General features: G+C 54.6%; 1 protein-coding gene and 1 long non-coding RNA gene across 5 annotated transcripts in view; both read right to left on the bottom strand.

Annotated features, from left to right (window-relative positions):
• KLHL29 (kelch like family member 29) overlaps window positions 1-27972 on the bottom strand; it is a 306165-nt gene that overhangs the window by 17463 nt on the left and 260730 nt on the right. For both annotated transcript variants that reach the window (XM_038560887.1, XM_038560886.1), the window contains one exon: window positions 6386-6524. In XM_038560887.1, the coding sequence (XP_038416815.1) occupies window positions 6386-6524 (139 nt within the window). The remainder of the gene's footprint in view (window positions 1-6385; window positions 6525-27972) is intronic.
• On the bottom strand, window positions 1457-6379 carry LOC111090527. Of its 3 annotated transcripts, none has more exons than XR_005372205.1 (3): window positions 3713-6379; window positions 2657-2761; window positions 1457-2290 (listed from the first exon to the last, which is right to left on the bottom strand). It is a non-coding gene; the product is annotated as an uncharacterized LOC111090527 (long non-coding RNA). The 3 variants fall into 3 exon arrangements; XR_005372206.1 differs by having other exon boundaries at window positions 2657-2736; XR_005372207.1 differs by having other exon boundaries at window positions 4233-6379.

The following is a 27972-nucleotide window of genomic DNA, read 5'->3' as shown; positions in this document are numbered from 1 at the left end:
GTGAGTTGCCTGTGGAAAGCAGGGGGCTGCTGGACAAAGGAACTTTGGGGAGTTGCTGGAGGCCCCTGGGGCCAGATACCAGACGTCATGGGCAGAATGACCATTCCACTTGACTACAGAGGAATACTTGGGAACGTAATGGAGGCTTTGGTGGGGAGCTGAGTTCAAGATCTATAGGGGGTGAGGCCCCAGGCAGTGAGGCCTCGTGTGGCTCATCTGCACATGCGAGTCCATGGTCTATGCAAGACCTCTGTGGTACTGAGAGAGGCTGGTGGTGACTCTCCATTGCTGGTCATCAGACGGTCTTGGGACTGGGCCTCAGGTCTCTTCCCCATGAGCAGGGATCCCCTGGGAGGCACTGCCCCTGATGGGTGGCCCTGGTCACCGGTGGGGAGCCATGTCCTTAATAATTGATTTTTCTGTCCCTGTCCTAGCTGGCTCTTGAGGTCCAAGCATCCTGTTCCACTCAGCAGCAATGGGGTACTGGGAGCTGCTGGTTAGTGTGGCATGACATGGCCTTGGAGTGGGGTGGAACAGGGTAGGAATGGTCAGTGATAGCCTTGTCAGGTTGGGCCATGAACCTAACACTAGGGGTGGGAGTATGGGGTAGGCTGGTGCTGTCCAGCCTGCACAGGATCTGGGGCTCTGTCCTAAGACCAAAAGCCCCCAGGCTCACCTTCTCACAGGGTAGTGACACAGCCTCTGCTTGGCAGGCCTGGGTCTGTGGATGTACCAGGAATGCCTCATCCCAAATATTAGAGCATTTGAGATCCCTCCATCAGCAATTCGCTCATGTGGTTAAGCATTGCCTTCTCCAGACTTTGGTCCTTTGTCTACCCCTCACACACCTCAGGGAGCAAATGCTTTCATTTTGCAAGTTAGATCTGGAATAATGGGGGGAGATCTGTGGGGCAGCGATGGATGGGGGGCAGTCATGGAGCAGGTGGTGAATATGGATGGCACCCCGACCTGCTCAGGAGGATGATCCCACTCTTCCAATGCAATTCCCACCCCGCTGCGTGCGTAGGAGCTCAGGCACGTCGCCAGCTCCAGGGCACCAACCCGGCCCACGCTAGCCTCACTGGGTCCCGGGGACCTTCAGAGCTCAGGCGGGCCCTGGCCCACCCGTGGTGATTTGACGATGCATCTGACTCACATTGTTCTGCTGGTCTCTGAGATGTGTCTCTCTTTTTATGATCTGCTCTTCCAGCCACACCTGTCTGTTCTACCAGGAAAGGGGTGCAGACTGCCACCCACAAACACCCAACTTCACAGGGAAGGAAGGGAAAGGCAGCATATGGCTTGACTATTGTGTTAACGTCTGTTGGGCAACCCTACCTCCAACATCTGTGTCACTCAATTAGGTAGATCCCTTTAAGTTTCCCTGGAGAGAAGGATGGAGGGAGAAGCCCAGCGCCTACCCATGGGGCTTGTGAAAATCAGCTTGGCCCAATCAGTGTGTCCATCCATTTTCATTTAATACAAAAAGAAAATAGAGTTCAAATGTGCCATTGGCTCCAACAGACTTGGTGAGAAGAGGGTTTCGGCTGGAAGGTAGAGTGCCGGGTCTCTGTCCCGCTTGGTGTGATGGGGGCAGCTCTTCTCCGGGCTCCACCTGTTGTCCCACCCAGGCTTGGGCGCCACGTTCGCAGGTGCTGGCAGGGAGGGCCGTACGTCTGTGATCTCTGAAGGACTATCCCTGTCCTCTGGGATGGGGCCTGCAGCCTGCCGGGCCAGGGAGTCTAGCCAATGCCTCCAGTGGCACCAACCATGCCTGAGGGCTCCTTGGCTCCTGGGGATAAGTGAAGGGACTTCTTCATGGGCTCCCCAAAACAGCCAGGGCAGATTCAGGCCCTGCTCAGAGGGGTTGAGAAGTGCCTCTGGACTTGGGAGGCTGTAACCCCAGAACGCCACTAGCTCTAATGGCCACTCAAAATGGCCTTCCCCCTTCCTGAAGCCTGGGGCTCAGTCCACAGAATCCTGGTGGGGTCCCCTCCGGCCTGGATGCAAGCGAGGTGTGGTGATGGCGCAGCCCTATTCCACACATTGTCCGAGGACAAAGCCGAGGCTCCTCTTCCTGCCGTGCTTTCACCTCTGATTGTCACAGGGACTCAATGGGATGACAATGGGGTGCGGAGGCAGCCGGGGGTCTCAGCACCGCTTTGCTCTGCGCCTCCTGACGGCCTCATGTGCTCTTCTCCGTGGCCGCCCGGAGCCCCTCCCGTGCTCCTCACTCCAGAGGACACGGCCTGCTCCCGGGGACGGGGGCAAGTGGCCACAGCCTAGGTACCTGTTTCAGGTGAGGATTGTGTCTTCTCTTGCACAGATCCAGTGGCCAGTTTACAAATGTTTCCAACAGATACACAGGGGTGCATGTGTGCGTGCACACGCGCACACACACACACACACACACACACACACACTCTGCATCCTTTCTCCTGGCCTATCTGTCCACACTGTCAACCCTGAGTTTTATTTTCTTTCCTTATAGACTTCATGCACAAGACTACAATTTTGTTCCTCTCTGGGCTAGCAAATGGACGGTAAGAGCATGAGCTTTGGAGTCAGACCTCAATTCCCATCCCAGACCTACTGGTTACTTAAAATCCTCTGGGCCTCAACTTCCTCATCTGCAAAGTGGGCATATTAATGGTACCTGCTTCTGAGGGTTAGTGGGAGGATTTTCAGGATGACATCAGACATCTCTACACGTCTCCCTGTGGGCTGGGTCGTGGCCTTGTCAGGGAAAAAAGACAAGAGTCTGAAACAAAATAAGGGAAGACTATGGAAAGAAGCCGTTGCAGCCACACCAAAGGGACATACACACGTGAGGAGAGAGCCTGTGGGCAAAGTGGGGGGGGTGGTGGCCCGGGGCTCCTGGGCAGCCGAGCTAGTCGGGAGAGGACACCGTGACACCTGGCTGTCCCGCTCACTGCCTGTCATCCGTATGGAACACACAGCTGACCGTGACACCTCCAGGCTCGGCCAAGGCTGGGGTCCGGCCCCTATGCTGGCCTCGTTCCCTCCATCGCCACCTTGCACCCGGCACTGTGGTGACACTGAATTCCTTGCTGTGCCTGGACACCCTGCTGTCCCGAGCTGGCTCCTGTCTGTCAGCCGTGCTCTGTCCCCCTTGTCAGCCTGGGCAATTCCCATCCTCTGTTCAATACCCATGCCAGATGCCACCACATCCGGGGGCCGTCCCTGAACACCCCTTTTCCCACAGCTCAGCGCTTTGCCGGTGAGCCTCTATCCCCCTGACTGTGCTCAGTCTGCTGTCCTGCTCTTACTTCTTTCCACCCCCTTCCCCCGCCCGGCTGAGGGCACAGACCTGCCTCATCTGGTGTTTCCTGTGAGACCTGGCACCCAGGGGGCTCCTGCTTGTTCGCTGAATGACTTGGTTTCCCATGTCTGCCCCGTGACCCCGGGTGAGGGGGTGTCCACACTGGGGTCTCCACTGGCTGGGGGCTGGGACAGCGTCCTCACTGGGGCTGGAGTGGTGACTGTGTGCCGGGTCCCAGGACGGGGGTGGGCAGGAGTCCAGCCTGAGCCCCCAGGGGTGCGGGTCCTGGGGCGGCAGGGAGGCGTCACCCTGCCCCTGACAGTCTCCCTGCGGCCCTCATGAGAGTAAGGACCGGGACACCACGTGGACACAGACTGCCCCTACTCTCTCTGGTTCCCTAGTGCAGCCGCGGAGCGGGCAGGGCCCCACCTCTCCTCCTGGGCCACCCTGGCCGCTGCGCCGTCTCCAGGGTCGCACGCAGACTGAAATCACGTGGTAGCACCAGCTGCTCCTGAGAGTGTGCACTTCTCCAGGATTTTACGTGGCCAGAGAGGACATCACCTCTCTGCAGAGTCTACTTTCCTGCCCACAGGAGGAACTCGTTTGCAGCTATGGGCAGGAACGATGATGTACGTACGCCAAGGTTAGGACAAGGGAAGTAGAATTTAAAATGGCTGCAAATTAACCTTGGGACCTTCAACCACAGGGGCGCCCCTGGGCCCGGCCTCAGCCTCCCCTCCTCCGTGAGTGCCCCTCCTGTACGCCCATGGAGCCTCCCCAGACCTCAGACCTCTCTGGGCTCAGATCCATCTATCTGGCTGCCTACCAGGCATCTCTACTTGGGCATCCGTCAGCCACAAGCCTGCCATGCCAGACGCTCAATTAACCGTCCCCGCTAGCTCTGCCCTGACAGTGGTCCTTGGACCCACGTCCCACCCTGTGACCTCACCTTTCTCACATCCTGGGGCTGGTACATGGGAAGCCTCTGCAGGGCTGGCCGTGCCCACCCCCCGACACTGCCACTCGGGGATGCTGGAGCCTGAAGGAAACCTGGATGTCGTTGGAACCAACCTCCTGTTTTACAGATGAGAAAACCTGAGGCCTGAGAGAGAGGACGTGACTTGCCTAGGGTCATAGGACAAGTGGCAGAGTCCGGTGTAGGACCCAGGTCTCTTAGCTCCCCGGGGGCGAGGGGGTGCCCTCTCCCTTCCAGGGACTGCCTCTTAGCTCCAGCGCCCCCATCCTTTCCAGATAGGGTCACTGAGGCACATCCTACAGTTCTTTCACCTTCAGGTGGCCATCCTGTTCCCACTGCTCTCGATGGTCCCCACATCCTCAGACCAAGCCCAGGGCTGTAGCCCAGGGATTGGACTTGCCTGCCTACCTCACCCCAGCTCACACCCATCTCTGGGAAGGCTCTCTTTCCCTCCACACTGCTTATGATGGTCTCTGTCCCAACTTTTCATTCCAGGCAACCCATGCCTTGTCTGGAGTGTTCTAGAACATTCCAGAACATTCTTTGTATTCTAGAACATTCCAGGCAATCCACCCTTTGCCTGGAATGTTCTTCTTCCTTCTTTTTTGGCCTAAGAAGCCTTCATGACTTTTGGGTTCTCACCAAGTGGTGTCCTCTGTTGTGAAAAAGTTTGGTTTTACACGTAAGGTCTCTAAAGACAGTCAAAGGACTCCTGTGCTCCTCTGGCCCGCATCTCTCTAGCCCAGGGCTGGGCCATCACTGAGTACCAACCTGCCCCTGCATCCTGCCCGCTCTGTGCTCTCCAGCTGGTCTGTAGCAGGGACCAAAGCCCTAGGATGCTGGTCACTGCCAGCACCAGAATTTGCCAAGAGTGGTAGCACAAAGACCTCCCTTGGCCTGAAGAAGCCACTGGACATGCCCCTTTACCCCAGAGCTCATGCCCCTGACCCCTGTGCTTGGACAGAGAGGACCCAAGCACTGGGGGTGGGAGACCCAAGCTGTCCATGAGGCTGGAAGTCACAAAGAGCCTGCCCCTTCCTGCACGGCTGGGGCCAGCGCGGCTGGGTGGGGCTTGCACGCCGGGCACAAGAGATTGGAAAGGAGATGCCAGCCAGTGTGCCATCCTGAAACAAAACACAGTCACTCTGGGGTTAGTTGGCAAGTCCAAACACAGCATTGGGAAGCAAGCAGAGGTCCTGTCCTCCCACTCTGAGCCAAGTCCCAGCTCAGCGTCCGCCCCGGAGAGGCTGCAAGGCAAAATGAGCAGCGGCATTAATCTGCTGATGGGTGAGAGAAACAGGAGCGTTACCCTGGGCCGGCCCCCTCGGCTGCTCTCCCTCACTAAGGAGCTAGAAGGTGGCCCCTGACTTGTTTGCGAGGGTATGAAGCAGACAAATTAAAAAAAAAAAAATCAACAAAATGGAAAAAAGAAAAAAAAGATGCTCATGCACCATTAAACTCATTCAGGTAGAAATAGCCGGGGCAGAGGGCGGAGGGGAGGGCGCAAAGGCTGAGAGAGACCGTGTTTAGGACACACCTGGTCTGTGCTCAGACAACGCCGCTTTGGGCTCAGTGTACAAGTATCAAGGCATGCAGCGTGAACGAGGATTCGGCTACAAGTCTCTTCTCCCCGACTCAAGCTGTGGAAAAGCGGCCCCGGGGGGCGCCTGTGCTCCTCAGCAGGGGGTTGGGGGGCAGTCTGGTCGATGTGCTTTCCTGGCATTAAGTTCACTATCGACAGCAGTGATGATGGTGCCTGGGACCCTGTGCTGAGCCAACGGGGATGGTGTGCAGTGGTCCCTTAAAGTGGAGTCTAAAGTTCTCCTAATCCCAGGGAGGGCTTGTGAGCCACTGAGATCTCGGGATCCTCGGGGCAGGGCAGGGGTGTTGTCTACTGCTGGCAGAGGCCCCTGGTGACCAGCAAAGCTGCGTGGGGCGGGCTGGGGGCAGTGGCTGCTCTGAGGCTGTGTGTGAGAGGGCACTCGGGAGGAGGGGGGGAGGAGAGATGGCTACTGGCTCTGTGACAGGGAGTCACGCTTCAGGAACCTGCAAGAGAGGGAAGGAGAAAAGACACAAAAGCGTCCTACAAAGGAACAGACCCGACCACAGCTGGAAGGAAGGCAAACCTTTGAATCAGGTCCTTGAAATACAAGCTGCAGGAAGCTAGAACATTTTGGTGGACTTCAAACTCTCTGCCTTCAACAACAATTTTCAGGTCTGTAAACGCTTTCGCTCTGCGCTGCTGGTTCAATTCCTTCAACATTTCTGCAGAACAGAGAAGACAGACAGGGCCAGGTTCCCATTAAGAGGTTTTTTTCTTGTTTTGTTTTTTTTTTAACCAAAAATTTTTCTTTCAAGAAGTAGAGAAATAGGAAAATACTTGATACTGTTTCTTGGCAAGACTGGCTCAACACAGATTGTCAAAAGAAGTCACAAACAATGCGTCAACGAGCAGCAACAGGAGGAGCCACGGAACCAAAGGAACCACAACTTTTCAAAGCAAAAACAAAAACAAAAACAACCAAAACCAAAACTAGAAAACCCCCAAACAAACAAACAAACAAACAAACAAACAAAAAACCCCCAAACCAAAACAATACAAAAAAAAAAAAATCAAACCCAGAAATTGAAAGGCTGGGGGAAAAGATTCCCATACCGACAATTGGAAACATAGAGAATACATTATCACAGACAACTAAAAACTATTGTATAATTACAGCACAACTTCTCCAAATGCCAATGAGTGCTGATGGGTCTGATACCAAGTAAAGCATGGCATTGTGATGTCAGATGGGCTGGATATGGTTCAAAGGAATAAAAACCACAAAACCTGCAAAAACAGCGTCCCTTATGTTAAACACTCAAGCCATGGCATGGGGTGAGCTTCTCAGAGAGGGGCCCCCGAGGAAGGACGGGGTGGAAGGGGAGCCCGGAGAGCCCCTCCTTCCATCGCACACCTCTGGGGCTGTTGGGGAAGGCTGGAGAGAAGCAGAGGCTGCGCGCGCCTCCTCCCATTTCCCTGGGTCATCCTCTTGGGGCTCCCACCCTCAGCTGGGGCTTCAGCATGGGAGAGCCCGGCTTGCAGCCCCAGCAGGTCCAAGGAAGTGCCCTCTAGGACTTTCCCACCCTGACGCACACCTACCTTTGCCTGGTGTCTTGGGCACCTGAGGCTGGCACAGAGTATCCCAGGCCTGTGGGCTCCAAGCCTAGAGATGCCTCCTAGACCCACCTCAAGACTCAGAAGGGGGGAGGAGAGCCTGACAGCTACCCCGGTTCGTTGGTATAAACTCTCATTAACAAAAGTTAGGGCCTTCAGATGACCAATGCTCCCACTAGCCTCGCCTTGCCTGCCTGCCCCCTGGAACCCCTAGTGGCTGGTAGTGGACATTAGAAGCCCAGATTCTTGGGCCAGGATGACCTGGACTGTTGTCAGGCTGAGTTTTGTCCTTTGACAGGAAAATGGGGGTGGGGTGTCTGCAGAACTGAGCCCTGCTTCCAAGCCGCTCACCGTCACCCTGAGCCCTCCAGGTCTATACTGCACCTGGGCTGGTGTTCTAGAATTACCCTCCGCATGCCCTGCTCGGCCTGACTAGTCATCTCTGTCCACATAGGCCTACACTGGCTGCCTGTCAAGATTCAGCTCTGTCTCTGGACAAGCCCCTGTGCTCTCTGAGCCTCTGTTTCTACATCTGAAAAATGAGGACAGAGGCTCCCTGCTCTCTTCCCAGAGCCTGGTGAAAATCCCTGAGCCTGAGAAGGGGCTTGAGGGCTTTGCAGTCAGGCCAGCCTTTCTTTTTGAGGACGTGCTGGGTTCTGGCTCCACCGAGGACCAAGGCAGACAGTGAGAACAGGGGTCTGAGTTGTGTGGCAGTGCTGAATCACCACTGACCCCATATCAGGCCAAGCACCTGCAGGGGTGTGTGTGGGCCGCAGGCTGGGGCCTCAGGAAGGCTCCCAGTGGGTGTGCTAAGACCTGGACACGGGAGACCAGCAGGCCCAAAGCCCTAGGTGGAGGGTGTGGAGGGCGCCTGTGGGGCAGATAGGGAGCAAAGCAAGGTGATTGCGGCGGGGGCGGGGACGGACAGGCAGGGTCAGACCTCAAGAGCCTTGCCAGGGGCTCCAGCTTGGTTTTGTGGGCACCAGGGAACCCTGGGATTCTGTTCAGGGGAGTGACAGGTTTGGACCTGGAGGCCAGACACACACCCCTCTGGCAGCCGCGATAGAGGCGGGATCGTGAGGAATGATGGAAGCTGGAGACCAGATGGGAGATGGGAAAGCACTGGGCCTCACATCCAGGCCTGGTGGGGGAACCTCAACTCTGCCTCCTATCTGCTGTGTGACCTCGGGAAGGTGTCCCTGAAGCCTGTTTCTCCCTTGTTGAAAGTTAAATGAGCTAGCCCATGGTAAACTGTGAGCTGTGGCCAGGGCACACAGTAGGTGCTCAACAGGCGGCAGGCACCATGGCCTCGTCGATGGCAGTGATCGCTTCACGATCTAAGTGGGAAGTGACAAAGACCTGAGCGTCAATGGTGACAGAAGGACAGAGAAAGACGAGTATTTAGACCGTGAAACTGTGGCCCTCAGCGCTGGAGGGATCGTGGAAGCCACAGGTGCGAGAACTACTTCTAGGTTTCTGGGGGGACGCCGGCAAGAGAGGGAGTGGTGAGTTCAGTTTGGGGTTGGGGTGCGGACCTAGGGGACACTGTAGGGAGAGGTGCGGGAGGTGGTGGCTGGGGCCTGGGCGGGAGGCGAGGCCAGTGGGACCTGCAGCCTGAGCTTGTGGCCTGGGCAAGGATACGATGCGGGGTGATTGGGGGAGACCTGCAGGGTCCAGCTGGGTGGAGGCTAACGGCTTGCTGCACCCACACAGCAGCTCCAAGACTTGAGCCACCAACTGAATTCACTCCTGAAACAGGAGCCAGGTGGTGATGTCAGCTTTTTGGGTGAAGTCGTGAGGGGGTTAAAGAGTTCCAGGCTGGAATTCCAAAGAGCTGGATCCAGGTTCTGGTTCCAGCTTGGCCACTAATTGGCTGCGTGACCCTGGGCAAGTTGCCCCAGCTCTAGGTGCTTGATCCACTGGAGCATCAAGAGGCACCTGTTCTGTTGCCTCCCAGCCTCTCCCTGCAGTGAGTGACAGGACGCACGCCCGCTGCCTTAACCATGCCCAGGGGGCCAGGAAAACACAGTGGTTACCAAATACCACTCCTCCTGGGCCCAAAGCGTTCTGATTGTCTTTGAAAGCTCTGACTTCCAACCGAGGTCCCAGCAACGATGACGTGTGCAGCCTCAGCCTGGCCCTACTGCCTGCTGCCCCGGGACTTCTGGTCGGAACTGGGAGGTGCTTGGAGATCCAGGTCACCGTCTAAAAGTGAGCACTTTCTACTCTGACTCTGTGGAAATCTGGATTTAATAGCTGGGCAGGATTACTCAGTTTCGGAAAAAAATGTTCAATTTATGAAAGTGCTCACCAGGGGATTCCTTTTTCACAGCAGGGCCCCAAGTGCATTCAGAGTATTGATCAGGCTGTTTGTGCTTACTGCTGCCGGCTCAGTGCCCAGCTGGAGAGGGACAGTGTCTCGGGGCATCGCGACCCAGGATCCACGGGAGGTCAGCACCGGCTCCAGGCACAAGCTGACCTCCTGTCTGCACCCCTACCTACCCCCTCTGTCTCAGCCAAGGACTGAGATGTGTGAGGGGATTGGAGGAATGTGGGGTCCTGGGGAAACTTTTCAACCAGCCATGCTGTGCCCAGTTTGGGCAGTTTGGGGGCTTTGAGGTGGAGCCTGGGGGGGGGGGGCTGAGCCTTGGGGGGAGACTTCAGTAGCACCCCTGCACCCTCAAGAATCTGACCGCTTCAGGCTTGTGGAGGAGGAGAAGTCTTGACCTCAGGGTCCTTCCTTGTTGGCTGATATCAGGGTATTGTTTTCTGGCCTCCGGGGTTTTGGGTGTGGGATGCCCCACCTGTGCCTGTAGGACCCCTCCCCCTTACCTGGCCGCACCATGGGAACTCTGCTGCTCAGACTGCTGGGCAGAAAGCACAGGCCCAGGAGCACTGAATCTCCCCGCTGATTCCTCTCCTCCCCACACCAAGCCCTGCCTCTTTAACAGCCTAGAAATCTCTGCCTTCCATTGTCTTTTGGCCTCAGGAACACCCAGGCCCCCTTCTGAGCCACCACACTCTTCACTTGAGTCAGGGCAGCAGCCTCCAAAGATGTCTCTTTGTTTCTGCCCCTACGCCATCCAACAACATGGCCATCCATCTCTGCTTAAATAAACCCTTTAAAGCCAAGCAGGGGGAGCAAGTGTCCTCCACTCCCCACTGAAGCCTCCCTGTACCCCAGGCTGCCAGCCTTCACCTTTCTCCCTGCCCTCTTCTCCAATCTCTCCTCCTCCCTTCTTCTTCTGGCTAATTACAATTTTGTCCTGCAATACCAGTTAAGGTGTCACTGTATCCCCAAGCCTCTGCCTCCTCCCCCTCCTCCTCTCATATCCCACCACCCTTCACACTCCTCCATCCTCCCACAGCACCCATGTTTTCTTCTTTAGAGCATACTGTATGTTGTAATGACTTATTTACGTGTATGTCTCCGGACTTGACTGTGATTTATTTATATTTCTATCTTTAACATTTAGCACAGGGCCTGGCATATATACGACTGGTGTGGTAGATGGCAAAAATTCTTTGTCTCCCCTCCCATCATGGGGCGGAGTTCATTTTCCCATTCTTTGCTTCTTGACTGCCCTTGTGATTTGCTTTGACCACAGAATGTGATTGAAGGGACACTGTGCGCATGTGAGCCACAGCCTCAAGAAAATCTGCTTGCTTTTGCTCACTCTCTTGGGATCCCTGCCACTACCACCCTATGAACAAACCTGAGTGAGTCTTTTGGAGGCTAAGAGGCCACATAGAGCAGAGATGAGCCATTTACACCTGCCAGCCCCCACCAACATCGGCTGAGCCTGACTTAGATCAGCTGAGTCCAGCCCAAACTGCAGACCAGAATCATAATCTAAATCAGTGGTCGTTGTTTTAAGCCACAAAAATCTTAGAGTTGCTTGTTATGCAGCAAGAGCTAACTGATACAGGAAGCACAAATAAATGAGAGGGCTCAAGTGCTCATGGAACTTCCCCTGTGTCAGTCTCTCCTTTATGGTAGCGTTCAAAGCTAATTCTGTTTTTTTTTTGTTGTTGTTGTTGCAGTAAAATTTATCATCATAACTATTTTTAAGTGCACAATTCAGTAGTGTCAAGCACATTGACAACGTTGTTCAGTCAATCCCTAGAATACTTCATCTTGCAAAAGTGAAACTCTGTATCCACTTCCCTCTTCCCCAGCTCTTGGGATTGACCCTTCTATTTTCTGTCTCTGAATCTGACTACTCTAGGTAGCTCAAATAAGTGGAATCATGCAGTATTTGTCTTCTTGCGGCTAGCTTATTTAACTTAGTATAACATCCTCAAGGTTCATCCATGTTGTTGCATTTGTCAGAAATTCCTTTCTTTTGAAAGCTGAATGCAATTCTGTCATATGTATGTACCACAGTTTGTTAACCTATTCATTTGTGATGGATGCTTGGGTTGCTTCTGCCTTTTGCCTATTGTGAACAGTGCTGCCATGAGGCCAATTCTTGACACTCTCTGATGGACATCTGTAAATACCCCATCTCAAACCCCATTTTAAGTGGCAAGGTAAGCTGGCTCTGTGGACCCAGCACCAAGTGGCATCTGAGAGAAAGAGGACACTGGGGAGTGTTGGCTGGACCTGGATGCTGTATTTAGAGAAGAGGGAGGCCACAAACAGAACCAAGCCTATAAATGACATTGCCGCAGCCAAGCTTCTGCATATTTTTCACCAAACGACACGAGTTATTTGTCAGAGACTAATGGGCTCATTCCAGCTGGACTAGAAGGGCTGTCTGAGGTGGTAATAAAGAGGAAGAGATGTCAAATATTAAAAGGCAACACATTTCAGTGGCTTTGCAGCAGAGAAGTCCATTAAATCAGAGCCCCGAGAAAGGTTGTATAGCCAAATAATTTTTTTTCAGAGCTCAAGAAAGAACCCAGCTAGGTGATAAATGCTCCTGATTCCAATGGTATTTATAACACATATTTGATAAAGGACTTGAAAAAATTATAAACTCAGAGCAGTTGTGAAATGTACTGAGAAAGCCCAGCAAAGACTGTGTCATGCATGCCCAGAGAATAATTCACCCAGAAGTGGAGGAGCTCAGCATGTGCAGACACAGTGGGGACAACTGGTGGTTTTACACAAACAGAGCTTCCTGCTGCTGCTGTTCAGTCAGGCCACAGACGGTTGGGGACAGGCTCCTGCCCCTTCCTCCCTAACTGATCAGATGTACATATCCCCTTTTCCAAAGAACAGCTCAGAATTGACCTTGTGTGCCAGCTGGGCTCTAGCTTCTGGGTAAGACAGGATAAAACCACCTGCAGACAGCATGCCCAGCCTGAGTTGGAGGGCCAGTCCTCTCCTGGGAAGTCATACCAGCCCCAGCCCAGGGCCTGACAGCCTCACACAGGCAAGTCCTCCCTGGAAACGGGTGCTTCTAGAGAAGAGAAGCATGAAAGACTCAGATTTCTTGCCTGACTTATTAGAGTTTTGTGAGGAGACCTTCTGGTTGTCCTGTTGTCCAAATGGAAATTCCTGCCATTTATCTGAAAGGAAAAAAGTCCTAAGGACAGTCACCACCTCTCACCAGCCTGCCTTTTCCAAGTCCAACGCTGGATGACAAGACCTATTTCTCAGGCAGTGAAATTTGGCACTGAAAGGCTGTTCCGTCCCTAGAACCCCTGCCCCAGGGCTGTGCACTAGGGGGTGCTTGATATGCATGTGATGGGCAGAATTGAGGGTTACCTTCCAGTTGGAACATTCTCAGGCCCTCCAAGATGATACAAAAGTCATTAAAATTTTTAAAAATCTTCATTAAGGGCAGCCCGGGTGGCTCAGCAGTTTAGTGCCAACTTCCGCTCAGGGCCTGATCCTGGAGACCTGGGATCAAGTCCCACGTCAGGCTCCCTGCATGGAGCCTGCTGCTCCCTCTGCCTGTGTCTCTGCCTCTCTCTCTCTGTGTCTCTCATAAATAAATAAATCTTAAAAAAAACTTCATTAAACTGCAGAGGTGGGGGCAGACCTGTGGCTGAACAAGGAAGGCCAGTGGGCAAACCCCAAAGCTGCAGTCAGAGGGAAGTGCCCTGGATTGGGTGGCCATTGGCAACTGTTAGTCCTTCCTCCCCTCAGAAAAGTAGTTTTCACTTGGCTTCTTCCGCTGCTTTGAGGATGAAGACCTAGAGGTGATGGGCACACTCTGAATAATAGAGGATGAAAATGTTGTAGGGGTCTGGGCTACAAGGCCTCAGGGGAAGTCCAGGGCTCAGGAGAGTTAACAGTATGCAGACAGCTCTGCAGGAGCTAGGGACGCTAGGCTAACATTCTGAAGCTTGGATGAGGGGATATGCAGTGAATGAAGCATCCTGGCAAGTCAAGTCAGGACACTGAAGAACTTTGTGGGGACCAGAAGCCTGAAGGTGGGGTTTGCAATTGCCAGGAAGGCCATAGCAGATGGGCTGGGAGCAGCTAGGAAGTCAGAGGTTTGGAGGGAAGTGGTCAGACAGTCCCTCTGAGGCAGAAGTCCTCCTCTAGAACTTGGCCCCAAGGAGGTGGGTGCCCTGAGGAGCCTTGGTCCTTAGGACTAGGGGAGGATGAGACTTCTATCTGGCCCCAGGGAGAGAGCTGAATCTGTTGATGGGGTGGGGCTGGGGAGTTCACCCCTCCACCTGTGCCCCGTGAAAATGCCTAAATTCTGCCTACAGCATATTTAGAGACACTGCTTCTGTTCATTGGAGGGTAGATTGTGGAAGGTGGGGTGGCGGCTGGTTCTCTGCTAGAGGGACTACAGAGTCCAGAGGCCAGGAAGGATAGTGCGGCCATGTTGAGACCCAAATTCAGCACCTCGGAGAGCTCCAAGCACCCGGGGTCAGGGCAGAAGGTGCGGAGGGCTCTAGAGAGGTTAGGGGTGCTGAGTCCACAGCTGGATAAGGCTGAGGCATGGACATCCCCTTTCTGTCTGGTCTTGCATCTGTCCCACCCACTTGCTTCCTCACTAAACAGGTGCGCTGGGCAAGGGGGTGGGGTGAGGGTCCCAGGGACACATATGAATGAACACATTCACAGACCCGAGGAGCTTATGGTTTAACAGGGGGACACACTAAATGACTGTGGTGCCAAGTGAGGGGAATTTTACGGGGCAGGCACTGGGTAGAGGAGGCTCAGAGGAGGGACTGCTGGCTGGCTTGTGGAGCACAGGGAAGACTTGTGGGGGGATGGTGAAGATGTGTAATAGCTCACCAGGTGGGTTGGGGGGCAAGGTGTGACCACATGCATATGTATGTGTGTGTCTGAGCGTGTGGTGTATGTAAGCAGGTGGGCAAGAACATATGGTGTGTGTGAACGTGTGGTTGTATATGAGAATGCATGTCCATGTACAAGCATGTGTGTACGTGTGTGCATGCATGCATGTGTGTGCATGTGCATGCATGTGTGTGTGTGTGTGTGTGTGTGTGTGTGTGTGTGCGGTGTAAGAGGCAGGCCCATATTAGATTGTGGAAGAAACACCCAAGAGACTGGGGGCCATTAGTGAATTTTATGAGAGGCTGAGAGAGTCAGGTTTGTCTCTTAAACTCAGAAACTCTGCTCAGAATTAACCATCAGTGGCCTCACCCCCACACCTCTCACACTCTGCCCCCACCCCTGGTCTTTATACACCATCAAGCCCTTCCTTTCTCTTATTCCAACCCATTCTGCTGCCCCTCTTCTGAGTTTACCAAGTACAGGGCCCTGGGCCCAGAGCTTGGGTCGGGGTGGGAGATACAGAGGAGCGGGGGCAGCAGATGATGAGCAAGACAGTCCCTGTCCCAGGGAATAGTGCAGCTTGGTGTCGACACAGGAGCTACATCAGTGGTGGTGATGAAGGCCTTCTGAGGAGGAGAGACAAGTGGCCCAGGGAGGAAGGGTCAGGGTGGGGTGACCAGGAAGTGCAGGGGGTGTCAGTGGCAGCTAGCTATGTCACTGGTGGAGAACCAAATGGACATAACAAGGGGTATCATTCTTAACTTACTAGTTCATAGTCTAATACTAAATACACATTTACTGAGGGCCATTGTATGTCAGGACCTGGACCATGAATATGACACCGGTTTCCATCTTCAAGGAGCTCACAGTCTGATGGGGGAGGTAGATGCTGCAGTGGACAAAGGTCAGTTGGGTTGCTTGGCACCAGGATCCCCTTCTATTGGGGAGAACTCCAAGGTGGGCAGGGAACTGGGTCCCGTGAGGTGAGTCCAGAGTGGGCAGCTTCCTGGCAGCTGGCAAGAAGCCATGAGACCTGGGCTCAGGGGTCTGATGAAGTCCTAGGGTGGAGAGTAGAGCCAGCCAGCGATGGCCACAGTGGTTGTGGTGAACTGGCGGAGCTGGTGGCCCAGGGGTGCTTGAGCAACCCAGGGTGGGGGTGGGGGGAGACAGTGCTGGTGCGTCCTGACCCTGTGATGGATCTGTGGGTGCTGCCCTACTCCCCAGCCTCAGATACCTGTTCTGGTTAACTCTGAGAGCTGTGGCCTATGGTTGGTGTCCCACGACCCTCAGTGGCACATACACAATGCATCTGTGTTACACTATGTCGTGTATACCAAAGGTGTATAAACAGCACTAGAAGCAGAGCCTACTTGGGGTAGAGGGGAGCATGGAGGTGGAAGGGGGAAGGCCCACGGGGATGGGGAACTTGGCGTGGTCTTGGGAGGCGAGTGGGCCTTGTTAAAGGTGGACAGGAGGGCATTTTTGTTAGCAGTTTGCCTGTGCAAAGGCCCAAGTTGCACATCAGCACACTGCAAGGGCAGTCGGCAGCTGAGTAGGGCCGGAGTGGGGGTGGCCGGGTGGAACGGAAGCTGGAACACGAGCAAAGCCCCTTGACAGGGGCAGGAACCATAGACTGGGGGCTGGGAGGAAAACTGAGAAAGTCACCTAGGTCACCTGGGGCGTAGAAGAGTGGGGTGGATGGAGGGCAAGTGTCTGGAGAAAGCCAGACCCCTGCCCCGAGGGGCTGCTGTGTTAGGACGCTGGGCAGTGAGGATGAGGCCTGGCCTTTAGCCTGGTGAACAGTGGAAGGGGCCCTGAGCTCTGATGGGGAAGCACAGGTTTTTGAGTGTCCATGCAGGGGCTGGGGCTGAGGGAGGGATTTTCCTAGCACCGTCCCCATCTTCAGGCCAGACTACCTCCCGGCTGGGCCCGGGGCATGGCATTCAGAGAGCAGGCGCTGGTTGCTGCCTCTCTTCCCTTCAGCATCGTGGATGTGCCTCTCAAGCTGATGGGTCCCCACGCTCTGCCTCGTAGGCTGTGAGTACAGAGGCCCCTCTACGATGAGCAGTCACCAGCCTGTGGTCTATCCTTGGCTGTTACCATTTTACAGCTTCCTATTTTACCACTCACTATTTTAGGGGCAAGACGTCAGATTTCCAAATACATACGAGAGTCTGTAGCTGGCCCCTGCTGGAGAATTGAATAAAGATGTGTGTTGAATGGAGCAGTACTGCATGTGCCCCCAGATAGGGATAAACTCTAGACATCTTTACCCGGAAGACAGAGCTCAGCTAAGGCAGTTGGGGAGCTAATAGTCACCGCCACACTCTGCAACACAGCCCAGCCCCCAGGTTGGAGGGTTGGGGCTCTAGGCGCCTAGCCTGAAAATTCATCACATACATCTGGTTTCTTCATCCGGGGCGAAAGCAGAGAGTATTTGCTACCCTCCATTCCCGGCCAGCGGTCAGGGAGGCAGGAGAGGCCCCCTACGGGAGCTGCTTCCCTCTTTCACTGTCCTGGATTCCCAGAGGGGCTGGGCTCTTCACTCTCATTGGCCACTACTGCCACCCCATCCTCTTTCCATCCAGAGGCCCTGGTTGACCTGCCTTCCCCCAGGTTCCTGAGAAGCCTGGGTGAGACAGCTGTCTGTGTGGATAGCAGAGGGGCTGGCTGGGGAATAGGCCGAGTGAGGGACCCCAGAGCTTCTTCACCCATCACCCCAGGCCCAGGGAAACAGAAGAGCAACAAGAACCCAGAGGAGAAAATAATATCTCAAATAAAGGGTGAACATCTCAACAACCAGACTTACCCTCAAAGCCTCAATTCTCATGCGTGATGTTCTATAGAACCTTGCTTTGTTGTTGCAAACATCCTGAAGACTGAATCCCTACAGGCCCAGGTGGCTAGGGCTTTGGTAAAGTCAGCCACCTGCTCCAGGAGGAGACAGGATGGCACAGAGAAGGGGTGGCAGGAGGTGCTGGGGAGGAGGTGATGGGGGGCAGGCAGCTGAGAGATACAAGAAGTGGGGGAAACAGCACCCCTCCCTTGACCTGCCTTAGCAAAAACCAGTGTTTCCCAAGAATCTCGAGAGCACAGATCCCAGCAAATAAATCAATAGTTTTAAAGGATTTGCAAGAATTAGTGAACCAGAGCTGGGAGCACGATCAGTTCAGTTACCCGGGTAAAGAGGGAAATGAAACGGAAAGCCCAGATGCCAGGGGCTAATGGCAACTCAGAGCACTTCGAATCACATCACTGGAGAAGAGAATTCATGGCCAGAGAGGCCCTGGGGTAAGGATGCAGGGCAGGAGAGCATAAGCCCCTGTGCGTGTGTTTGTAGGGGTTGGGGACCCCACTTGTGCCCTCTGGGGTGTCTGGGAAGGGATGTCTCTGGCTGTTTGCCCCTGAGTCCATCTGTGTCCACCCCTCCTGCTGGGCCTGGCCAGGGTCAGGTCTGGGGCAACACCTTGCTTTCTGTCATTTCAGGGGAGGTGAAAGCCTGGGAGTCATTTCAGTTTTTCATATTGCTAATGGTCTTTAATGATCATACAACAATCGTCATGATCATTTTAGGATAAAAATTAGCAAAAAAAGAAGAAAGTGGTTTGTCCTCCAGCCGACCAGGTGCCAGCTTCAGGCCCTGGAACAGAGTCAGAGGGTCAGGTCTGCCTTAAAGCCAGGCAGGTGTCATACCCATGGAGAAACCATGGCCACCAGGGAGGAGCCAGCCCCTGGTTCATGGTTGGTATCCTTGTCTAGCTGTCATGGTGTCCTGCACACCTGCCTGTCATACTGGCTGGCAAGGTCCTTGGCACTCACCGGCTTGTGGAGGAGGCACCCTAGGCTTGCTCCTAGGAGGTTCCTGGAAGGGTCAACAGGTGGTCTCTTCTGACATCTCCCTTCCTGTCTCCTGTCTGCCAGCTCAGGCCTCTTCCCTGCTAATCCCTCCCTCCTAGGTCTGTGATCCTTGCCTGAGAAGTCTGTCTGTGGTTAGACAGACAGCTCTGGTGTGGTAGAGATACCGCCTTTCATTCCCCGAACTCCCAGAGCTTCACGCAGCCTCTGGTACCCACGGAACCCATGTTGGGGTGGCCCACAGAAGGCACCAGGTGGATCTGCAGTCCTCCGTGATGGCACAGAGTCCAAAGGAGAGCCCTCCCCTCGACTCCAGCTTCAGCTCCAGGCCCGGGGTGGGCAATGCTGGGCCTGACCTGGGAGCTGGCGCTGCCACCTGTGGGCTGTGGTCCGCCTGCCCAGTTCTGTCTTTCTGATAAATAACAGTTTCCACTTGGCATCACAGCTCCTTTTAGGAACAGAAGGCACCTCCAGGCTCCCTGGAGCTTCTATGACTCTACTGTGGTGGCCCAACGCTGGCTCCCACTTGGGGTGGGTATTACTTCTGGTCAGTGGAGGTGAGGGTCTGGGTGGGTAGCTACAGCCCTGACCCCTGGGGGCTGCAACTAGGGCCCAGGGCAGGTGGGGAGGAACTTTCCCCAGCACAACTGACCTAGGGCTAGGAAAGGTCAGCACACCAAGCCATGGGGCTCTGCAAGGCCCCAGGAACGACCCCATGTGTTCCAGCAAAGGTAGATCCAGGAGAGGAGTGGGCAGGGCCACCCTGACTGCCCCCAGAAGCTGCTCTCTCTGCTCCCACCTGCCCCCTGGAGGTTCTGAAACCAACACTTCCCTCCTCGCTCACCCCTGCGGGCGGAGGTACGGCTGTGCCTGTCTCCTGTTAGCAAGGCCTGCATCATCTACCCCAAGCAGCATCTAGCAACATGGTCCATTTGTGTGGCAGCAGGACACAGGGCCTCCCATTGCCCTGATAGGCGCTGGAGATGGGAACATAACAGACTTTGACCATCACTCAGAAAAGCTCTCACAAGCAGAGCCTGCATCTGGCTGGTCTCTGTACCCCAGTGCTTGGCATGGTGTCTGGCCCGGAACAGGTTTCAGGTAGAGAGTGGAGTGAGTGATGGGGTGAACAAATGAATTGTTGAATTGTTGCTGGATTGGAGAAGGTGTCGTGGAATAGGAGGCACTGAGCTGGGTCTTGAATGGGTCGGATATGAGCCAACAGCCGTGGAGAAAGGGCTGCCCCCCAGAGGTGAAGCAAAGGCACAGAAGCAGCGACCAGGGACTCTGGAGGGAGGCAGGACAGCTGGACGGGTGGGGTGATGGCATCAAGCAGGGAGAGCGGGAAGCAGCCGAGTGGCAGAAACTGGGGAACAGCCACAGGGAAGGCTGTGAGATGTTTCCAGACCTCCAGCATTTTTCTTTGCCCAAGCAGCACCCCTCGGGGAGGGAAAAGGCCCTCAAGCCCCACGGCCTGGCTCTCTCCCAGCCTGGGGAGACGAAGGGAACAGGCGGGTGGCAACAGGAGGGCTTGTTCGGGAACACATGGCCTCCCTTTCATAGGCACTCACTTCCTGGGCATCTGGAAGTCATCTGGAAGGAGAAAGAACCATGTGCCTGAGACAGAACAGACCCTGGGTCCCACCTGAAGCACTCATATCTCCTAGGGGCTGACTGATGCTCCAGGTGGAGTCCAGGGCGGACTGGGGGTGGGGTGGGGTGCGGGCCAGGAGGAGCCGCCGGGTCTCCAGATGCTCTGGCTGTGCACGGTTTGACGTGGTAAGGTGATGGTGCTGGTGCAGAAGGGTGCGGTGGAGTGCTGGTGCGGCCCTGGCCCTTCACATACCTCACTGTGCTTAAGTTTGGGAGTGTCTGGTACATATGAGGGAGGTGAGGTGGGCACCCGGTGTCTCCAGCTGGAGACCAGGGTGTTTTGAGTTGATGCATGCCTGGCCCTGGCTCAGGCATCAGTCCTCAACCTGTGTATGCGACCAAAGCATTCACCAAGATGCTGACGCTTGGGCCTCACCCCTAGCCTTGTAGCCAATAGTACGGGGGACAATCTGGGCACCAGAACTCCTAAAACCTTCCTAGAAAATTTTAATGTGCAGCAAAGTTTGAGAATCTCTGATCTCATGCCCCAGTGCTGTTGTTTTTGGCCTTTTTGTTCTCATTCCTAAAGTGTCCAGATCTATGTGCTCAGAGCTCAAATAAATTTACTGAAAAAAATAAAATAAAATTAAGGAACAACAGCTCAAAGAGCCAGCAATTTATGCAAATGAATGCAAATAAATACACACTCCATACATATGTTTATGCAAATATTCTTGTGGTCCTTGCAAATCACTCACCCGCCTGCAAGCAGCTGCCTATGATTTCTTGGTGAGAGCCCTGGGCAGGGTGCCCGGGTTAATGACAGGTGATATCACGACCTCCCAGAACAGACATCTCTATTAGTCAACTCATCCCAAACGTCCTCCAGGGAGCTGCTCACTGAGCCCAGCTCTGTGCACCAAAACCTCCTCGCCTACACGTCCCGGCCTCAAGAGTTACTCAAGCCCACAGGCCAGGGAGGGACTGGGAACAGCTGCTCAGCGAGTGTTTCAAGGCCACCAAGCCTGTGGGCAAAGACAATGGGGGCCTGGCAACTGCCAGGGGCCTGATGGCTGCCGGAGGACAGCTCGGATCCCCAAGGGCATAGCTGGCCTGCCTTTTGCTCTGGCCCAGTCTGCGTCAGCTGGGCACTCAGCCCCACTCACACTGAGTGTCCCATGTGTGCCGTTTGCCTGACCAGGTCCTATGGCTCATTTACATAAACCCAGTGGGAGACACTGGACCTCAGAAGAAAACTTGCCTAGTCAAGATGAGAGATTGGCACAAACACCCACATGCCCTCAAAAATGCTCATGGTGGCCCCAATGCCAGTTTGCAACCTATTTTCCCAGCCACAGCCTCCGTAACTTCAGGACACCCTTGTCTTGTTGCCTCAAGGACGAGCCAGTCCTGTAACCCTTTTGGCCCCTGGCTCTGTTCCCTCACTGCTTCTTTCCCACAGGCTCAGCACTCCCAGGGGGTCCTCCTGGGCTGTGCACACACCCTCAATGGGCGGAGGAAGTTCGTCAAGGGGGCTGGGATATGAGTGAAGACCATCTACCAACTGGGGCCCTGGCATTCGGGATCCTAGCTCGGCCTGCTGTGGACAGACCTGCGAAAGTCCCACTCAGTTTCTTATTTCTCTAGTTGCTGCATTCAGGAGATGGCGGACATACCATGAGGGAGGCTCTGGGGAGTCAGAGTATGAGCTCCGTGAGTGCGGAGAGCTTTGTTCGTTATGCACGGTAGGTAGGTAGGTAGGCCGGGGCTCACTGCATTGCTGTCGGCCGCCCGAAGGAGTGAGCATTTCCTCCACCACACACCTGCGACGCTATCTTCCCCAGTTGTCCTTGTCACTCCCCCAATGTGGAGTGGGGGAGCCGTGGCCTGTCCCCACGAGGGAGCTCACCTCTGGGAGGGCAGCTGTAGACAATGTTCCCCTGGGCACAGCTCTCCCTTTGGGTGGTGCCGGTGGCAGGGAGATGGCAGAGGGGAATCAATCGCTTCAGGTCGTGAAGGAAATCCAGTGTCTGCTGTTACAGGTGGGTACCGGGAGTCAGGTGGGGGATGATTCTGTCTCAACAAAGACGAGTTACGGCAACTTCTCCATCCAGCACCAAAATCTCTCAGCTCCTGGTGACAACCCACCCATCCAAGCCCTAATGAGCCCTGGAATCCAGTCTAGTGGAGAGAAGTCCACCATATTATATTGGGATATAACAGCTTGGCTTCACTGGCCACCGGTGTCCACTCAGTGCCCTCAGGGGTCATTCTTAGTTTTTGTTGGTCCAACTTTCCAAGAGGAGAAAGAGCTTTCACGTTCAAAGATCTCCACCAAAGTACCACCAGCTAGCTCCCGCTCAGCTACCAGGGTTCCCAGAATTGCCACCCAGGCATGTGACAGAGGTCCAACCCCGGGAAAGCACTATCTCCCTGCTGCCTGCTTCATTCTTGCTGGCTTGAATTGAGCTTCTAAAGGATGATTCTATTCTTTAATTATTTCAGGCTGACCCTTCACCTCTTCAGCTCTTCCAGGCTGTTTGGGCGATTCCCTGTGGCTCCAGTCACTCTGCGACTATATCATAACGGACAAAGGAGATAAAGGCTTCTCCTTTGGAGGAAAGGGAAGTGATTAGTTCTGGAGCTTCCATGGCTGGTTGGCTCTGGCCCTGGCCATCGAGTCTGGGTCTGTTCTGTGTCAGACTGTGTCTGGAGGGACCAGCCTTTGCCCACATGCTGACCCTGGGGGAGGCTGGCCATGGGCATCCTGAGACTTCCCTCCTCTTAGTTGGAAAATGGCTAGAAAGGTCAAAGGTAAGAGGAAGGTCCATGGGATAAATTTCTGTGGTTAGTGGTATCCACTGAGCTTACAGCGAGCTAAACCAACATTGTTAGGAAAGAGCCCCATCCCCCTCCTGGCTCTGGGTACAGATGTAATGCGGGAGCAACTCACTCAGGACCTGTGGACCCAGGGCTGGTAACCCAGAGTCTAGATTTGAGAGCCTAGAACCAACCAATCTAGAGCCCAGAACAAACTCGGAATTTACATCTAGAGCCTAGAGCCCAACATTTAGAACCTAAAGCCCCAGACAGAGCCCAATGTTTGACATAAAGGCTATAATTCTGATTTAAAAACCTGGCATTCAGACAACTGGATGGAGTCCTGAGAACGGTCCCAGCCCTAGCGTGCTAGAAAGTTCCCTTTGCTGCTTCCAGCCCTCTGATTGGCACCTGACAGCGTGTAGTGTATTAATTATGGTCAGAGCTTTTCAACATGCAATAAAAAGCCTTTTAAACCATTCCGATGGGAGGTGATTAACTCTATTAAGTGGCATTATGGATCTTCCTATCTGTTGCTTTCATAAACATACTTGTAGGCGGAATGTTTTATTAAGGGCATAAAAATGTCCCACATTACAATGCATAAGCACATATTGATGTTATATTTCTTTACTGTGCTGCACGCCCTGGTCCCCAACCACTCCGAAAAGAAACTACATGTCTTAATAATTTATGCTCCAAGTTTTAACCAGGATTATCAATGGCAGCTTTTGAGCTTTCTCTTTTGGCAACACAATAGATCATAGTAAAAATGCACCGACAAGCGATGTGTCCGTTTGATTTTTTCCACCTGAATCAGCAGCCCAAACTCCAGACACAGCAGTTTAGGGCAAGCAGCACACTGAAGAATTTAAGTCTAAGCATTTAATCTGTTCTTTCCATAAATTTCTGCTGCTTGTGCTTTATAATGATTCTACCAGAGGAAGTTTATTTATATCGCAGATTTTCAGCATCAGCACATTGAGAACACAAGGGCGATCGCTCAGTCAATAGCTTACAGCCATGTATAATATCACTCCGGAAATCAAAAGCCCATTTGAAGAAAAGAAGGCTCAGATTAAAGTCACTTCAAAACATCCATAACTCGGAACTGGCTGCAGCGAGGTTATAAATAGCCAACCTGCGCATATGCAAATGAGCGCTGCAGACGCGCCTCCGCCGCCGCGCGCCCGGGAACCCCGGCCGCCCCGCCGCGCCCCGCCCCCTCCACGCCCCGCCCCGCCCCGCCCCTCCCCTCCCCTCCCCGCGGCACGTGCTGCGGCGCGGGGGCGGGGCCTACACGTCACCGGGGGCGGGGCCTCCGCTCTCTCCAGCCCGCCGGCCCCGCCCCCGCCCGCCCCCGCCCCCGCCCCCGCCCGCGCGAGCTGCGCGCGGGAGCCGGAGCCCGAGCCCCGCAGGGGTGTGGGGTGTGGGGCGCGGGCTGGGCTCTACGGCCGGCGAGGACGGGGACCCCGGCGGGAAAACGCAACGGACAGAAGAACCTGGCCCCAGTTGCCGGGCCACGGGGCGCTTTAATTACATCCGCCGCCCTCAGCCATCTTTCGGACCCCATACCTGTCGCAGACGCCCGGGGGCCTCTCCCCTCGTCTCCTCCTGCAGGGGCGGGGGCGGGGGGCACCCCCCCAGGGTGCACGCATCCTGCCAACCCCCTCTGATGCCCCCTGATGACGTGATCGCCTTTATCCCCGGCCGGTAATCCCAGGACAGGTGGTCCCCATTTTACAGATGAGGAAAGTGAGGCTCAGGGAGAGTTAACTTGTCCCTTTGCCAAAGAGCGGCAGAAGCAAGGTTTGAATCGAGCTCTGCTTAGTTAAAAATCCTGCTTTGGGTTCTTTTTAATTTTTATTTATTTATGATAGTCACACAGAGAGAGAGAGAGAGAGAGAGAGAGAGAGGCAGAGACCCAGGCAGAGGGAGAAGCAGGCTCCATGCACCGGGAGCCCGACGTGGGACTCGATCCCGGGTCTCCAGGATCGCGCCCTGGGCCAAAGGCAGGCGCCAAACCGCTGCGCCACCCAGGGATCCCTGCTTTGGGTTTTAAAAGTTTTAAACCACCGTATCTTGCTGCTTCCTGCTTGCCCTAGCTGCCTTCCTCAGGGCAGGGCAGGCCACTTGGGAAGGTGATGCTCAGGGTCCGAGGAGCATCATAAAGAGCTGTGATGTACACAGAGGAAGGCGATGCCGGTGGTTGGGGCTGGGTAGGATTGGCGCAGAAGGCAAGCCAGAGGGCGGTGAGATCCCTGGGATGTCCCGCAGGCTGGGTGGGAGGAGCTAAGGCAGAGCCCGGGGTCTGGAGCCAGCTTTGGGGCTTGGGCTCTGGTCTTGAGGGACCTCAGGCTTTCAGGAAGGGAGGGAAGGCAGGGTGAACCCTCTGGGAGGGGCTTGGACCTCAGGCAGGGCTGGTGAACTCAGTGGCCATAGTCCGGCAGTTGTACTATCCTGGGCAACCCTAGAAATCACCAGAGCTGCCAATAGCTGAGAGCTTATATGTATGGCCCAAAGCTCCTGAGATCAGAACAATCCCTCAGGAGAAAGGGGGAACCCTGCTCATTGCCCAGGAGCATGATGTGGTCCTGCATAGCCCGAGGAACCGCACAAAAAGTCAGTTACCTATGGTCAGTGGGCAACAATAAGATAATGAAGTTAGGAACGGCTGGGTGGCTCAGTAGTTGGGTGTCTGCCTTTGGCACAGGGCATGGTCCTGGAGTCCCGGGATCCAGTCCCACATCGGGCTCCCGGGGGGCCCTGCTTCTCCCTCTGCCTGTGTCTCTGCCTCTCTCTCGGTGTCTCTCATGAATAAATAAATAAATAAAATCTTTAAAAAACTATATTTAAAAAAAGATAATAAAGTTAAACCCTGCAAAAGTGTCTGGACAAGAGAAAATGTACCAAAGGGCTGGAAACCTTTGAATGAAGTCATGCAAAATCATGGAAGCTGATGACAGAAAGAAGACAGACATTCTGTCTTCAAGATGGCTTTTGCCTACAGATGCCCTCACTCTGCAGCTGCCTCTGTGTCCTTGCTCAAGTCCTTGGACTCCCACACTCTGTGTTCTGTACCCACAATCCTGTGGGGTTCAGAACCATGGGCAGAATTGAACGCTTAGGGCTATCGTCCTTCATTCATTTATTCACTCATACAGTCAGCCAATATTTACTGAGCACCTACTATGTGCCAGGAACTGGGGAGACATTGATGAACAAAAAAGACCAAAAGGCCTGCCCCGTGGAGCACTGGTTCTGGGGCATGTTTGGTGACCTGTCTGTCTCCTCCTCTCAAGGGCAGGCGTGGTTCAGCTGGCTCATGAGGGCTGGTCAGTCATGCGTTTGGCTGTACTAGGTCCCAAAGCTCTCTCCGCAAATGGCTCTTCAGAGTCTCAGGCCTCATGACTCATCATCTCTCTTCCCTTTTTTCTTGTGCACCTGGGGGTTGCTCGTATGTTTTGGAGTTCCTGCCCATGACAAGGGTCAGTGGGGGGATTTCTCCTTCCAGGTCAGTGAGCTCATCCCAGGAGGGGGATTATACACTCCCATTCCCACCATCTGCCCCAGTGCGAGGAGGGCTCCAAGCCAAGCCCCAACTAGAGCTTAGCAGGGTGGGGAGCTGGCCCTCTGATGAATACAGAGGGAGGCTGTGCACAGGTGTGCAGGTGCTGCCTGGGGGCTGGGATACAGTTGGAGTCTACACAGGAGGGTCTCCTGGATGAATGGAATTTTCAGAGCTTTGGTTTCTCTCCTTACTGACTGGGCCAGAGGCTCTGTGGACACCTGATTTATCCCCAGCTGCTTCCTGTCTCCAGAGAAGGAGCTCAATCCTTAAGGGCTGGGGGCTGGGAGGACAGTTTCCTGAGTCCCTCTCCCCTTTTTGGCTGTGAGAACTAGCTCTTACTGGGTTGGAATGTTGTACTTTTCTGGAACTCTCTGACGGGCACATGCATGACTATTTTCTATAGCTCCTTATCAGGGCTCTCTGGTTTCTGTGTGGTGGCAGTCACAAGAGGCCTGGGGGGTGGCCCTGGGGAACCCTGATGAGGTCACACCTCATTTTACCTGAGGAGGACAAGATGCCTCAGCAATTTGGGGATCAGAGGCCAGTGTCAGCTAAGGGAGGAGGTGGCCAGGAGCTGGGGCTAGCCAGAGCCACAACTTGGGTGGAATCAGATGTGACTCTACTACCTGTTTTTCCAGTCAGGGGCCTGTTTGCTGCTGGGACCCCACTTGGCTGGGCTCTGGCCCAGATCCTGACCCAAGATCCCCCAGCTTGGGGAGAAGAGTGAGTCACAGGAGAGCACAGTCTTGTCAACCCTAGGCCTGCCACTGGGGCCTGGTGGTTCTGTGTGGTCTAGGGGGCCTGGGAAGGTTTTCTGGAGAAGCAACAAGACTAAAGGCAGGTCTGAATAGGGGTGGGCATTGTGAGCAATGTGCAGAAGCTGAAGTGAGTGTGTTGCTGGGTAGAAGCCCTGAGGGGCCAGACCTGTGGGGCTGAAGCGGGGGAGAGGCTGGAGGAGTCAGTAGCTTTGAGTGACAGGTGAAGGAGCTCCATGAAAAATGAAGACCACTGAAGGTTTGACTAAGGCCTGGTCACATGGTGCTTTAGAAAATCTGCTCTGACAGCAGAGTGGAGGGTGCCCGTGAGAGGGCAGGCCTTCTAGAGGCAGGAGAGGCTGAGGAGCGAGTCCTGGGGGGCCGAGCAGGAGGGAAGGAGGGCCTGGATGAGGGAGGGCAGGTGAGCCCTGGAGGCCAGTCAGGTGGGCTGAGTCTGAAAGGCTCTGGTGGAGATGAGCTGACAGGCCCCAAGTCCTTGTGTGGGTGTGGGGCTCCCCAGCCATGGGCACAGCTTGGGTCCATGCAAGGGCACCTCCTCCAGGCCAGGCTGCATGGCAACTTGCATGGCAACCTGCATGGGTCTGTGGGGACCCAGGGTCCCCTGAGCCTCTGACACTCTGCATCCAGCCCCTCATTTTATAAATGGAGAGGGAGAGATTCAGTGTGCGGGGTGGCAGGAGCAGGGCTGAACTGGGCTGGAAGCCAGACCCTTTTTGTGCTGTTACAGCAAA

The sequence above is a fragment of the Canis lupus genome, chromosome 17 (assembly GCF_011100685.1).
Source record: "Canis lupus familiaris isolate Mischka breed German Shepherd chromosome 17, alternate assembly UU_Cfam_GSD_1.0, whole genome shotgun sequence".
NCBI lineage: Eukaryota > Metazoa > Chordata > Mammalia > Carnivora > Canidae > Canis > Canis lupus.
This window is presented reverse-complemented; position numbering and strand designations above follow the sequence as displayed.